We start from the raw sequence: 16542 nt of genomic DNA, 5'->3' as shown, positions 1-16542 counted from the left end.
GACACCATGAGTCAAAATAAGGAGTCAAAACAGGGAGTCTAGAATCTGACTGCACTGACTGTAGGACTGGCAGCTGTTACTTGGATACCCTGGTTAAACAAGTTAAGGAGACAAAATGGAGATATTCAACTTAGATCATTGATGCGCCGTTGAGGACAGCTCATTTTTTTTAGAGAGAGCAATATGTGGTAGCCATCATTGCCAGAAATCAATATAGCTTTTTCTGAGCTTTCCACTTTTTTTTAAATTCTGAGATGGAAGGATTTAGCGTCATAGTGACGATATATTGTCTCAATGAATAATGTATAACTTAGTTCTGTTTCACACCAGAGATTGTTGGCAATTACCATCCATCATATTGGAAAATATTGTAGTCCCACAAAATAGGAAACATGTAAGCTTTTAACGGCCATTGAATGGCGTTTAAACATTTTGAATCGGTCCTAATTATGGTGCAACTTCAGAAAACATATTTGAGGATTTTTTAACGTGTGAAAATGGTAGTTCTTTTGTGATTTGTTTAAATCTTTTTTCTTTCTTTTTAGATTGTTCTTTGGGCCTGTTGTTGCCATCATAAAAAGAATGAAAAGTAGCCCAAGACTGCCACATAGTAAACGATAATCAAATCATGTGACAAAAGTAATTAGATGGAATGGGCAGTCAACCCAAACCAAATCTAGCCAGAGGCCGAAGCCACTTGCTCCTGGGACTGAAACAGGGTGTTCTCCTTCACAGCCCGTACGGATGCAAACTGGGGGTTGTCATCCCAAAGGGAGCCTGGTCAGCTAGGAGCCCAGCTAGACAAGCTAGTAACTTTGACTTCTAACGTCCCCTCTGTGCATGGTTAAATGAAAAACCTAACTCACCTCCAACCTAAGTTGCATGCTATATGTGAGTCTCTCTACTGTGGGTGTAGATGGTGGTAGCTTGGTCTTGGATGATTCTGAGACCGGCCAGTGCGTCTGCTGGATACCTCGAACCATATTGTTCAATTCCTACACACACATAAAAAGGAAAGCCAAACTTGCATAAATAGACGATGCAGGGCCATGGAACACAGAGATTAGAAATTGTCGTGGAGCTGACTTTGAAAACTGATTATGCACAATAATCCAGGGCAAATCCAGGATTTTCCAAAAGGGGGGGGGGACATTTTTCCAAGGATAAATTTGACAAGCAAAAAAAAGGTTTTAACCAAAAATTAATTATATTTCGTCCCCAAAAATTTTGGCAAGCAAGCCTAAAAAAAAAAAGGTCTTCCCTTCATCCCTTTAAAAAGGGGGGGACACATCTGTTTTAATGCCATTTTCACATTACAAATTTTAATCTTGCTTCACAAATGGGGGGGGCAGGGGACCTGGATCAGCCAGTGACAATAATCAATCATACATATCAGTCTTCAGAACAATCACTACACTTTATAATAATAGGGCTTGACACATAATAGCTATTGGTCAAACAGTGCTCTGTAATCCATTTCCTGGGTTCGAAACTAAGCTAATGTACTAGTTCCTTTGGCAAAGGCATCAATTCTCAGCTTAGTGTTCAATGGTAAATTGAATTTGCATGTTTGATTGCACTTAATGGCCACTATAATCAAACCTAAACAATAGCCCTACAATCCGAGTGATTTGCGTTACATAGCGGGACCTCTGCTTGCTTTATATCAACACACGTTCATGCTCCCCCACCACGAGTTTGGATTATTGAAATCAACTTGTGATCCCAGAACTAATGAACAATACCTTTCACGCCTTCATTCGTAGGTGTATTCACAACAAACTCCCTAGATCGACGACTAGCACTCACCTTGAGAATGACTTTCTGAACAGTGATGAGATGGTTGACAAGATCCGGTGAAAGGGTGTGCTGGAAGGCTTGTATCTCCGTCACAGCTTCCAGAATATTGTTACTCCCCTGTCTTGAACTGGCGGTGGTGGTCGTGGTCGAACTGCTCTCATTCTGAGCATCGTAGAGGCCGTACCGACCTTTGACATGGATCCCAGGAAAGGTGATTTTCGCAGGGGCACCAAACTCTGCAGGGACCTATGGAGAATAATTTTTATAGTTGGAGCCAAGAGGAATACAGCCAGTTGGTCTATTTTGGAATATAAAAGCTTCAGTGATGATGGTGCCATTATATCACTCAAGAGAGCAATGTTGAAATAGATCTTACCATTGGCAGTCCCCTTGTTCAATACTATGCTCCCAATATACAAAATTTTCATAAAATGATAAAAGATAAGTTAAAATCACTAATATTTCACTGCATAATCACACATCAAGTAATTCCCAAATCATTCTAACCAGATGTACCGTACGTCATGCTCAGGCATACACATCAAGAAAGAATCGAATAAATATACAAAATCATCTTTAGTAATCAAACACTATAAAAGCTCTAGGAATACCATAAGATACAAATTAATATAAACAGCAAATACACATCAATGCAGAGTAGTAATGGATTCTAGAGAGAGGTGTATGGACAACTCCTCATGAGGACGAATCCCTTGGGGCTTTGAGAGGTATGCTAAGGAAGTTGTTATTCAGAGCACTGTCAGGGGATAAATAGCTTTCAATGAGACTCGCCCTTCAGGAAAATCTTCTCGGGGTGACTTTTCATATGAAAAAGACATCCCTAGGAGTTGTCCTGTTACATCAACCTGTTATAGAGGAACTTACTGTTGATATGAACTTGAAGGAATGCTCAGTGATATCAGCTGCAAAGGTTCCTTCCTCACCCCAAGATGCGGTCCCTGACGTTCCATCAATCTAAGATAAGAATGAAAACAGAAAAGTGATGGAATGTAATTGACTTGTGAAACTTCAAGCGCAAAATGATATGGATTCAATCACTAATATAGCAGCAAAAAAATTTTGACGAGGCATTATGTACTGTTAATCATTCTAAACACTGTCCAAATAACAGAAACCTTAACAATTAATCACTGATCTAATTTGCATGATTGATTGTACACATCGATCGTATTAATTGGTTACTATCAATCATTAAAACTTGTTCACAATCATTCTCTGCGCGCTGTGTTAAAGACCCAGTGCAGATACAAGGACCTGCCTGAATAGTGAAAATTCTGTATAGGCATGCCTTCACAGTGAACACATTATCATTACCATATCCAATCAAGCTAAATTTATAGGCAAGAATTCTGAAGTCAGGTTTAACTTAGACCATAGTCTAACTCTGTGCTAAAATTATGGAAAGCCAAATGTGTCAAAATTTTTATTAAGTTGTACGTTTACTGTGCTCTTTCCTGATTCATCGATGGTGACGACAATGATCTATTTAGACTTCCTAGACAATTATGAATGATTTGAGAGCCAAATTAGATAAAATATAATATATCTACTTTTAGTGATTTATGTAACTATTGGCTATCCATACTTAAACCACAACTTTAAACCTGAGTTTAAGTTAAACCCGACTTCGGAATACGGGTCCATAAAAATTCAAATTGCTGACTTCTCAGCCTTTTCACCGTGGAAAGTCAAATGGGGATCTTAAAGGTAAAAATCACCATCAATACTTGCATGCCAATATATAATACGTAAGGAAGAAATATTCTTACTGTATACTGGGCTTGTAGCTGAGGGAGCACCGATGCTTGGAGCACCACCGTCTTTACTCTTGTGACTCCGTTAAGGGTCCATCGTGCCTCCGCCCTGTCCGGCGGCCATGTCTCGTCCATTTTACTTCCTGTCAGACTGGGCTTAGAGGGCGCTGCAGCTATTACGACTTCTTCTTGAGTTGATCTAATTCAATCATGATAATAATTATTTAACAACAATAACAATAATGATAACAATGATGATAATAATAATGATAATAATTATTATAACAATAATTATAATAATAACACTACTACTACTACTACTACTACTACTACTACTACTACTACTACTACTACTACTATTACTACTACTACTACTACTACTACTACTACTACTACTACTACTACTACTACTACTACTACTACTACTACTAATACTACTACTTCTACTACTAATACTACTACTACTACTACTACTACTACTACTACCACTACTACTACTACCACTACTTCTACTACTACTACTACTACCACTACTACTACCACTACTACGTCTACTACTACTACTACTACTACTACTACTACTACTAATACTAGTACTACTACTACTACTACTACTACTACTACTACTACTACTACTACTACTACTACTACTACTACTACTACTACTACTACTACTACTACTACTACTACTGCTACTGCTACTACTACTAATACTACTACTTCTACTTCTACTACTAATACTACTACTACTACCACTACCACCACTACTACTACTACTACTACTACTACCACTATCACCACCACCACCACCACTACTACTACTACTTCTTCTACTTCTACTTCTACTTCTTCTTCTACTACTACTAATAATAAAAGAGAGTCAAAAGGGGCCTCAAAAAAAATTGCCTCCGACAAAGATTCTGCTAGGACCGAAAGCTAGGCCCCTTTTGACTCTCTAATTTACTCCATTGGCTCTCTTTTATTAGATAAGCAGTTTTCAGCATCTTCTTTCTGCTAATAATAATAATAACAATAATAATAATGCTAATAGTATGCAACATTTATATAGTGTTTCATGCAAATGTTTCTAAGATCTGCACTTTATACACATAGGTGCAGGGAGAAATACAAATTGCCAACACAAGGTACCTCTGCAAAGGTTTTGACACTCCTAATGTGAAAGGGTGTTTGGGCTGTTTTGAATAGCACTGAATTTACATGTAGGTTAATACACAAAAATGTTTTTAAAATATTACTGGTATTGTTTGTTTCAATCAATAAGGATGTGGATCCTCATTTGATAAACCACCACCCTACTACATTACTTCTGACCAGAGATTACTAAGTACAAATCAGAAATAAACTTTCTAGTTAAGGCAAAATGCAAAAGAAATGCCAGACCTAGGCCTGAGAGTGTGAGAGTTACTATTATGCAAAATTTGCCAACCAATAACTTCCATGGCTACTGAGAATCGTTACCATGGAAGATACAATTGGATGGCATCATAATAACTTTTATGCTATTGGGCCCTGTACTAACTCTCCTAAGACTGTTGAAATTCATGCAAACACAAAGGGAAGACTATACATTAGAAGCCGACTGACCTGTAACTCTTCTGAGTCTGTTTGAGTTGGTGAATTCTCTGGGCCAGTTTCTTGCTACTCCTTGACACCACAGCACTCAGTACGGACAGGTTCATTGGGACGGTCAGATTGACCATGTCCACTCCAGTGGCCAGAGAGACCTGGTTCTGATGGTCAAGACTACCAGACAGGGAGACGGTGGACTGTGGCTTGTCGATGGTCAAGCTGGCAATGGTGCTGTAGAGGGATAAATGATGATTGTTTCCAAGTGTATAATATAAAGAACTATAACCAACCTTGATATTTAAAACAAGAAGGAACGGTATTAAAGTGCTATAAAAAGACACAAAAACTGACAGAATATCATGACATGCCCAATTCAGTAACTTCATTCATATCAAAATACCCTGAACCCAGATTGTCACCTTTTAGCAGTGTAATATTATTACCCGGCACCTGTGGGCATCGTGGTCAAGTGGTTACGAATTTGCCTTTCAATGAGAGGCACAAAAGTTTGAATCCCATCCACAGCGTGTTTTCCTTCAGCAAGAAATTTATCCACATTGTGCTGCACTCAACCCAGGTGAGGTGAATGGCTACCAGGCAGGATTAATTCCCTGAATGCACCAAGCACCTTTAGCAGCTGGAGCTACAGCTGGGGTAATATATAGTGCACCATTAAATAGGAAACTAGATAAATCGGCGCCTAATAAATGCTATATACTACCTTGCCACACTGATTCATCCAAAAAATGGAACTAGTTGGTTTTCTGGAATCAAGTATTAAAGGTAATATCTTCATATCAATTTCTTTGACAGTGGGAATATTTAAGTCTTGCAGGAAGATGTAATGTTGCATTGAAAACCAGTCAGATTTTTTTAGGTGCAGTGAAAACACAGGGCAAAGGGTGATTCATCCCCCTAATAGCAATCACATACTGCAGGATATAAATTACTCACTAGAAATCCTTCTTGGCCTTCTCAGATAGTTCCAGAGTGACGGCTGTTGTCTGAAGCGATGCTCCTATGGATGGGAATTTCCTCCATAACGCAGCTGGTACGTACCCTATCCATAAAACACAGTATGTTATAGTCCAATGAAACCAGCTTATTAGTTCAATTGTTATTTCTTAATTATATTGCATTCAAACTTATTTCCAGACTGATGTTCTTGTTTTCATTCCTATGCACTGCTAGATTATTTTTTTTCTTGTTTCATCATGAAATTATCATTAGATTGATTATAGGGAGGATTCATTGTCATAATAATGATTTCAAATTATGCTCATGATGAAAATGATGATGATGGTGATGATGATGATGGTGGTGATGATGATGATGGTGGTGATGATGATGATGATGATGGTGATGATGGTGATGATAGTGATGATGATGATGATGGTGATGATGATGATAGTGATAATGATGATGATGATGATGGTGGATGACGGGTGATGATAATGATGATGATGAAAATGATGATGATGGTGGTGGTAATGGTGATGATGATGGTGAGATAGTGATGGTTGTAGTGAAGGTAATCATGGTGACAATGATGATCATGATATTGATGGTGGTGGTGGTAGTGATAATAACCATAATGATTACTGTGTTTATGATTATAACTATGAAGATAGCGGTGGTAATGAAGAAGATGATTGTGATGATGATGATGGTGGTGGTGATGTTGGACATAATAATGATGATCAGTGATAATAACCATGAGAAAAACAAAAAAAGAAAATCAAGTAATAGAATTTAAAAAAAAATTGTTTTACCCAGTCCATTACACAGTACCATATAATATACATGTACATTCATATAATACCGATACATACCTTGCATAGGTAGTGTCTGCTGGAGCGAAAAGCTACCGGTGATGTAGGTAGTATCAGCCTCTAGATGAAGTCCAGCTAACTGGGCCAGAAGACAAACCTCATCCACAAGGATAGTCCCAATCAGGGAAACCTCTAGACCCTCAATGTCAGGTCTGGGCTGGGTAGCCTCCTCAGTGTTTCCATCGAGGTCCTCCAATCCACCGAGAGCTAAAGTATCTCTGTACAGAGTACATATTACAAAATACCAAGCAATATCCAGATTGTGTCTCACCCACCTGAGACTACACAACATGAAAGTTTCCAAGAATCCCTAAGCAAATTACAAGAAATTCACATCAAAACTCTGCATCCTAGCTCTTCACTCAGAAACACAGGAAATCAAGGCATGCCACCATGTCTATTATGTCAAGAGAAGCAATACTCGATAATACATCTTGTACCAAATATAAAATAAAAGTTGTAAAACTAGGTCAAATGAAATGATATTGTTCTATTTCACAGAAAACCCTATTCAACCCAGGGTCTATACAGATGAAATGATAAAATGCAGTGTAAGTTATGATAAGACAAGTATAGACAAAAAATGTGAGAAGAAATTATTTCAATAATATTCCTTTCACAGAATAATATGCCGTTGAAGTAAAAAAATACCTACCTGTCTTGTGGCATGCCAAGTCCAAGATCTGCCACTCCCTCCATCATACCTCCTCCTCTCTCATTCCCTTTGGCACTGAAGAGAGGGTTCACAAACACATGGGTAGTGGCAACATTGACCGGTTCATTCACACCAGAGTAAAGATTGATCAGATGGTACATGGTCTGCCAACACTTTGGGATGCTGTCGCTCTCTGCGTGCGAGTCGAAGGATTCTGCCGTAGAGTACAGACTAGCTGTTTCCTGCTCCTTGAACTTGAGGTTCCTGCTACGCTGGGAGCTCTGGCGCGTCCTGCCGAGGGTGTCCACGTTCGGGGGTGTGAACACCTTGTTGCTTCGATGGGATGGGTTCCTGGTGTGTCTGCTATTGGCGGCTCTGACACGTAGGTCAGCAACGCTTCCCTCCCCTTGGGGCATGCTTGATACGTACTGTTTGAGTTTGAGATCTGTCTTCGCGTGCTGGAAGTTCTCTACCATCTGAATGACCTATGATCAGGACAATAGCATGTACAATTATTAAAGTATGCTCAAAAAGAAAGGAATACAACATATACTCTGTTGACTTCCAACAAGAAGGTCCTAAGAAAAAATAAAGACCTTTCCCAGTAACATGGCACCAAACTAATTTCAGAACTGGTCATGAATTTGAGTTTGTATTCATGTTTATCCAATACAACATGTTTCATGTTTCATGTTGTATAGAATTTCATGGAATCGCCATGAAATCGCCTTTCTAAATCATCCAGACGAGTTGAAAATAAACATCAAATTTTCTGAGTGAGACAGAATAATTATTCTGTGATGAAAAAAAAGAAACAGTTGCTGTCTTGTGCAGTGTATGGAAGTTTGTTTTTCACTCTGTTGACATTCGGGTTGAGAGCCAATTTTCATATATACAAGAGCAATAAAAAGATTTAGACTTAGCAAACTTACTTGACTTAAGAGCCTCAAGATAGCCATATTGACGACCTGAACAACAGACCCCACATGGATGTCACAGCAGATCTCGATGCTGCTGCTGCCACTGAAGAATGTAGTACTGGTTGCTTTGAACAGAGATTCACTCTTCTCTGAGGGAACGGTCTCCCTTACCATGGCACGAATATGGATCTTCTCACAAAGGAAAGCAGGAGTGTCCGCAGATCGTGGGGCCCGGCTGCTCTCTGCATGCTGGGAGTGTCTCCGAAGGTGCTTAGAACTGGACTTGGTGATGACAACCCTGAACTGGTCAAGCTTGAACTGGAATGATACCTGACCAACAGACTGGATCAACTTGGCCAGGGGCTGTGAGGAATTCTTCTTGTGGAGTCCAAGATTGGACAGCAGTGGCCTGAAGAGGGTGTCAGCATCACCAAACTTTTGGACAGTTGGAGTGAGTACAGGACTTTTCTGCCCTTCACTTGCCCCAGGAATTTGGAAAGCAGTGCCACTCTCCAAATCAATATCTAAATTGCCAACGGGACTGCACCCATCTAATTCCTCGTCATCATCAATCAAGCGCGGATTTGATTTATCCAGATTGTCTGTAATCTCATCACTGCACAAACTTGAAGATGGGCTAAAGGTGTCATGTTTGTCCTCTTCGTCCAATGTCTTGTAGCCTCCTTTCCACTTCTTGGCTGAAGTCCCTGAAGCTGAACCAGCAGTACTGGTATTTGTCAAAGACCTATAACGTGTTGCAGTATCCCCACTTCTTTCCCTCTGCCTGTTAGACAACTCTTTTAGCCAATCTGTTCCAGAAGGCTGAACCTTTCCAGAAAACTCAGCATAGATGCTCTTCTGAAGGCCAACACCAATACGATCTGAATACAAGGACAATGTCAAGGGATCCATCAACTCACTGTCTCCGGTATGTGCTGTAGATGGAGGCACGTCGGACATCGGGTCCTCACTTATTTGCCGGGGCGACCACGTCTCGTCATCCATCACGAGTCCACGCTCTTCCGGGGACTTGTAGACAGTCACCTGCTGCGGGAAGCGTGCCACATTGATCTGAGGGTTGATCAAGGAGAGTGTGACTTTCCACTGCCTGATCAGGGTGTTTGTGCCACTCTCCAATGATGACAGTGCAGGAAGATCCTCTCCCGAGACTATATCCTCAATCTTCTGCCAGTCGGCAGAAGCAAGGTATCTCCACAAGATTCCCATAAGCTGGCAGGACAGATCTTTTAGCATGGCATCAGAAATGGCCGCCCATCTCGTTTGCTTCTTCTGTAAATTTATCAAACAAAGAACAGGTCTTAAACAGAAAATAAACGATTGTGCCATTCAGTTATAGCAAGTGGAATGCCTCTGGCCGTCTCACCTGCATCACGCAATTCAATATAGCAGCAGTGCTGACTTTGAAAACTACTCTAACTCGCACAAGATGTTCAGTGATACATGGTTACTATTATGTCCACTTTTTATGAACTAGACCAATAAACTTACAGAGATATGATGGTTATTCAACAAAAAACCCCAACATGGCCAAAGTTCATTGACCTTACATGACCTTTGACCTTGATCATGTGACCTGAAACTCGAACAGGATGTTCAGTGATACTTGATTACTCTTATGTCCAAGTTTCATGAATCAGATCCATAAACTTTCAAAGTTATGATGGTAATTCAACAGATACCCCCATTCGGCCAAAGTTCATTGACCCTAAATGACCTTTGACCTTAATCATGAGACCTGAAACTTGCACAAAATGTTCAGTGATGCTTGATTACTATTATGTCCAAGTTTCATGAATCAGATCCATAAACTTTCAAAGTTATGATGGGAATTCAACAGATACCCCCAATTCGGCCAAAGTTCATTGACCCTAAATGACCTTTGACCTTGGTCATGTGACAGAAAACTCATGCAGGATGTTCAGTGGTACTTGATTAACCTTATGTCCAAGTTTCATGAACTAGGTCCATATACTTTCTAAGTTATGACGTCATTTCAAAATCTTAACCTCAGGTTAAGATTTTGATGTTGATTCCTCCAACATGGTCTAAGGTTCATTGAACCTAAATGACCTTTGACCTTGGTCATGTGACATGAAACTCTAATAGGATGTTCAGTAATACTTGATTAACCTTATGGCCAAGTTTCATGAACTAGGTCTATATACTTTCTAAGTTATGATGTCATTTCAAAAACTTAACCTCAGGTTAAGATTTGATGTTGACGCCGCCGTCGCCTTTGGAAAAGCGGCGCCTATAGTCTCACTCTGCTATGCAGGTGAGACAAAAATAACTGTCGATAATCTACCATTAGTGAGATTTCAATAAAAAAGTTGTGAAATGCAATCCGTCTCTGTCAGACAAAAAAGTTTTGCATATTGTCATTACATATAAATCCACACATCATATCCTGTAAAATGTAGTGCATCCAATCTAAGCATTGCAATGGAGGATTCCTAATTAAGCAGTGATTCTAAATCAACAAGATACCAATTTAAAAATTTGGGAAACATGAATAATGGTAATTTCAGTAATCCCCTTTTACCTTTGGCAGAGGTTGATGATTATCTAGGTCGTCGTGAGCCTCAGCCATGATACAAGCCATTATTGCGCAGCTACGGAAGTGTCTGGCATCCATGATGTCTCCAGCTGAGGTGGTCAGTCCTGACATGGCCCTCAGCCATTCGTCAAGGGCTGGCGATGCAGTGGTCAGCAGGTTTGTATCAGTGCTGAAAGAAGAGTTAATAATAAAGCACTTTTTTTATCTAAATAACCTCAAATGCTTGAATAAACATGATGCACATGTCATAATCTTGTAGCGCCCTCCCATATAGGATACAGTAATACATGTATGCATAAAAGGAGTTGTCAGAGATGCACCAACTACAGATCACCAACAAACGCAAGGCAATGACTTTAGCAGCCAAGATGCATAATTTCTATTTAACTGATACCTCGATATAAAGCAAATAATGTGAGGTGAGAATTCATTCGTGGTGATGCAGTGCACTCAGGGTATTTAAAATCATGCAAGAAGCATGCATCACCATTTACCATCCGTATTATCATAAAGTAGGTAGCATGATTTTATGATTAAAAGAAAACTGTTTAAAAATCCTCCACTTGTTCATGGATCATGCAGACAAGAAGGCCATTAGCTCCTTTCCATTAAAGGAGAATGAAACCTTTGGAACAAGATAGCTTGTGTGAAAACAGAAAAATCAAAGAAACAGATCAACGAAAGTTTGAGAAAAATCGGACAAATAATGAGAAAGTTATGAGCATTTGAATATTGCGATCACTAATGCTATGGATATAGCAAATTGGCAATGCGACAAAGATGTGTGATGTCACTTGTGAACAACTCTCCCCATTACTTTAGTATATATTTCACTTGAATTGCCTCTTTTATCACATCGATCCATAAATCATACTGTTCTTTCTACATGAGGGCATGTAATGCATATTTTTTAAGAATACATCATGGATAAAGAGTTTGTATCATCATAAGAAAAAGCAAAAAGAGACATTTTGAGGGTATTTTATAGTCCATCAAAGGGAAAGTTGTTGATCAGTGACATCACACATCCTTGTCGCATTGCCAATGTGAGGATCTCCATAGCATTAGTGATTGCAATATTCAAATGCTCATAACTTTCTCACTATTTGTCCAATTTTTCTCAAACTTTCTTTATTCTTATTCTTATTCTTTGATTTTTCTGTTTCTACACAAGCCTATTTGTTCCAAAGGTTTCATTTCCCTTTAAAACATCACTAGTATAGCCATAAAGTGAGTGCAGTAGAGATGCGTGTTCCAATGATATTCTATATGCTATAGAAATGATGCAATACTGCACCCGAAATGCACTAGTGACTTGAACCTGTGTAATGAATTATCATTACAAATCTTTGTGAGCTTATGTATCATTAAGTTATGAAAAGAATGTTTAATAGAACTTCTGTAAACACTGAAAACAGCATCTCATCACAAATAAGTTGGATGATATACTACACTTGAGAGCAGTCGACTAGTGGGAATGCTGTTTAAATTCTACATTAGATTCACAAAAATGGCAGAAAGCCTTTCCAATGAATCCTCCAGTCCTTTGAAAAGTATGAAATAGGGCAACTTACATCCATTTCCATTCTGAACATACAAATTCTAGCAAATGAGGTGAGCCCTAACAACTGCCAATAAGTTTCTGATGTATAAGTTACTTTTAAAAAGGATTTCCCCTTACCCTTGCACAAATGATTCCTTCTTTGGTTGAGGCGGGGTGGGCAGGTGAGACCAGAAGCTACTGATATGAATACATAAGTCCAAGCCTCTTTCTTTGGTATCAGATGGCTTCTCGAGGCTACTGCCACCAGAGCTGAAACGGTCCCTCCTCTTCCGCTTCCCGCTGCCTTCCCTGGCAGACGAAGTTGAATCCGTCCTCTTCTTGCTGGCCGATCCCGAGTCTTTTTTGTCTGTCCTTTTCTCAGATTTTTTGCCATCTCCAGCAAACTTGATCTTGGGGAGGGGGATGTCACCCCCCTGTCGGCCCAACTTGATTGATATCTCCTCCATCCCGCTCTCTGCCATGATCCAAGACTTTGGCATATGGACGGACAACCTGCGTTTCCTTGGGAGAGAGGCATACCTGGAGTCTGCTTCATCTGCGCTGCTACTGGGAGGAACCTTTGAGGATAAGGTGAACTGTACCTGGGTGTACTGCTCTGGAATGGCTGTAGGACTCTCAATGGTTTTGATCCCTGGTTTGGCAAGCCGTCGGAGCTGGGCATGAAGCTTGAAGAACTTGATCAGGGTGACCACCGTAGGGTCACTTTGTTCTGCAGCGCCCATGGCTACAGCTGCCTGGGTGTCCTGAGGGACTTTTTTATCACTGCCGCTCTGGCTCTCTACCTTAATGCTGCGGTTAATCTGCTTTATCCACAGGTTTGCTTCAGAGGAACCAAGTTGAGCAATCAGCAAGGAAGCATTGTTGCTAGTCAGACTTGGAACACCGACACCATCTTCAGGAACTTGTAGGACACACAAATTGACCTGAAAAAGGTGAGAACAAACATTGCATAATCGCATTGCCATGAGGGTTTTCTTGAAAGAATAAACATTTACCATGTGTTCACCATTTCATGATTACAAGTACAATGGGTACAACACTTCGAAGATGTATACATCAATTTCAAATCGAATTTCTAGCAAACACAGGCTTACCTATATCATCCGAAGTTGATGACGAAACAAAGTGACCTTCAACATAGAGATATTCTAAGTCAACATATACACATATAACTCACACATCAGTTAGTTTTTACTCAGGCATGTATCATTCAGAAAACAAACTGCAAGTTGTGCACTGCAACTGAATTGTGCCTATTTGTTTGAGAAGTCCATGAGCTCACCAACTGCATATTAACATGTAATTATATCAATGATACAGTGCAATCCACGATAGCTGGAGTGACATTTTTTAATGTATTGAAAGGATAAACAGTGAACTCCACTTAAAGTTGATAGAGCTTTCCCTTAAATATTTACATGGTCTTTATAAGTAAAGCTCTTGTCCCACAGGTTAAAATGACCCATGGCAAGAACAGCCAATAATACACGAGGTAGTAACTTCATATCATGTTTGATAGCTTATTGGCAAAGAACATAACGATTGACCTTTGGTAGTCTGAGCGGCAATGTTGACTAGATTATGGCTAGAAGAACCAACAAAAAAACATCTGACCTAGGGTAATTTGACTTACAATGTTGACTAGCTTTGAAATAGGTGAACAAACAAAAGAGAACTAACTTTGGGTAGTTTGACAGTCATGGTGACCGTCTTGATGCTGTCCTCTCTCTCCTCAGGGTCTGCATTGTTATTGAAGTTGGAGGAAGCTTGCTGCTGCTGCTGCTGCCTGGTCAGACTGGAGCTGCTCCCGCCCTCAGGCAGCAGCCCACGGAGGAAGAGTGACTCCACGTCAGCGATGCAGGAGTGATGGAGAGATGACAGGAGGGCAGCGGGATGCTGGCTGGTGGTAATGGTCTTGGCAGCATCCACATACCTTCAGACAGATCAAATGGTGAACTCAATCATTTTGAATTTTCATATTCATGAATCATGATAGTGTGTCTCAGAAAAAAAGGCAAATAAATTACGATTTTTCATTTACAAAGTCATATGATTCAATTATTCCTTCTTATTTTGATACCTAACATGAGACAAACACTTCATGCATTAATGAGCAAGACGAGTTTGAAATTTTAAGGTCAACACCAAGTTGTGCAGAAAAAATGCCATGAGTATCAAAGTTGTATTGAAAAACACGTATCATGATTGTGAAATCTATATCTAAAAATGGGTTTCCTTTTTCGTGGGATGCACTGTTTCAGTCTCCAGACAATGAACATAGACTAAGGGTTCAAGTCAAAATGCAGCACTAACGTGATATAGCAAGACATTGATCTGCATTTACTACTCTCCATCCTGGTGCTACAAGGGTACTTGGTCGGATGCAAATCAATAGTCTTCACTTACTTAGATGCTGTGTCTCAAGTGTTCTGCTAACAACTAGCTTATTGATATCTATATAGCATCTCCTGTATTTGATCCTAGAAGGAAAGCAGCTGTGTGCCTACCTGTTGATGGCAACCAGAAGCAGAGGAGTCATGAGAACATTGACAGGTCCCTGGATCTCAGCAAAGACTGACGTTCCTGATGATGGCTCCAGCTTGATCGCTGATGCTACAAGAAGAGTCAAAGGAAAACGGCCGATGAAAACGTCTGTTCAAACTCAGACTTTGATTCACAATGCTTTCAACTTGTGGTTCATATCTGTCCATATATGGGCAATTACGGTATTTGACCATAAGAAATAAGAGTACATGCAATCATTTGTAATTAATTTGATATAAAATTCAAAATATTTCATAAAAATACAATAGGCAGGGCGCGACAAACCCGCTTGCCCGGGGCAAGTGAAAATGACGTGCGGGCAAGCACCTCTCAAAGTCAATTGCCCGATCGGGCAAGTGGTTGTTGCATCTTTTTTTCTGTACCGTACCTCGTTTTTCCATAAATCATCCAAAATCCACACTCAAAATCATGAATAAGCCTTAAAAAATAGCGAGTAGCGCAGTTTCAAATTCCGAAATTGCGTTATTTTTTCTGTACCACGTATTTCCATACATGGTACCAGGTATGAAAAAAATCAACGCAATGGCCGGGAAACAGTTGAATGTAGTATAGGGGTCCATTATGACTACCACCATGTGCAATTTCTAATGCACATTTTCCCCCTTCCGATATCACAATTCTGTGATAAAATAATTAGAATTACACAGGAAATAAATCACAGAGTCTAGTAACCTCGCATTGGTGAGTTGTCATGTCATTCGGCTTTGCTTTTCAAAACGGCCTATTAACATCCAAAATAACTTGCCGTATTTGTTAATTATAACTTAAAATTAATTTGTTTCCCTTTTTGAGGGGATGAGGTAAATATCAGACAATAAATCATCAAACAAAGCTCCATCTATTTTACAAGGCCGGCGGGATGCTCACACACGTGCGCATACTAGCTAGCCAGTCTGAGCTCTGTCTCTCTGCCAGAGCTCTGCGGGAGAATTCGCTCAGTAAAGGCCTCTTTGATGGTGATTTTCTGTTTCAGACAGAGTTTACATTTCGGGTATATTATTCAAAACTTCCAATAAAGTTTGATGATTTCTTCATTGTCATGTATATTTAAGTTATTAATGAATACATTCTCACCAAATTTAGACTCCCCCATAGAGAAATGCAATTTTCGTAGAAGTCTGCGTTTTCAAAGAACTTCAGGAAAAGTTAGGGTATGTGGGCCTTTATTACATGGCCGAGTACAGGTTATTGTACTGGAATAGGCGAAGTAGAAATTAGATATTGAATTCATTTATATCAAAGTTCAACTCACAGTCACACCCA

General features: G+C 39.7%; 1 protein-coding gene across 2 annotated transcripts in view; it reads right to left on the bottom strand.

The window, feature by feature from the left end:
* LOC121413232 (transmembrane protein KIAA1109-like) overlaps window positions 1-16542 on the bottom strand; it is a 119742-nt gene that overhangs the window by 54207 nt on the left and 48993 nt on the right. For both annotated transcript variants that reach the window (XM_041605980.1, XM_041605988.1), the window contains exons 22-34: window positions 15222-15327; window positions 14395-14647; window positions 12832-13637; window positions 11136-11319; window positions 8585-9862; window positions 7653-8137; window positions 6998-7215; window positions 6120-6225; window positions 5181-5396; window positions 3591-3774; window positions 2686-2775; window positions 1810-2046; window positions 867-995 (exon numbers count right to left, since the gene is read on the bottom strand). In XM_041605980.1, coding sequence (XP_041461914.1) covers window positions 867-995; window positions 1810-2046; window positions 2686-2775; window positions 3591-3774; window positions 5181-5396; window positions 6120-6225; window positions 6998-7215; window positions 7653-8137; window positions 8585-9862; window positions 11136-11319; window positions 12832-13637; window positions 14395-14647; window positions 15222-15327 — 4292 coding nt within the window. The remainder of the gene's footprint in view (window positions 1-866; window positions 996-1809; window positions 2047-2685; window positions 2776-3590; window positions 3775-5180; window positions 5397-6119; window positions 6226-6997; window positions 7216-7652; window positions 8138-8584; window positions 9863-11135; window positions 11320-12831; window positions 13638-14394; window positions 14648-15221; window positions 15328-16542) is intronic.

Source organism: Lytechinus variegatus, chromosome 1, assembly GCF_018143015.1.
Source record: "Lytechinus variegatus isolate NC3 chromosome 1, Lvar_3.0, whole genome shotgun sequence".
NCBI classification, from domain to species: domain Eukaryota; kingdom Metazoa; phylum Echinodermata; class Echinoidea; order Temnopleuroida; family Toxopneustidae; genus Lytechinus; species Lytechinus variegatus.
Note: the sequence above shows the minus strand (reverse complement) of the source record. Positions and strands in the feature narration are given on the sequence as shown.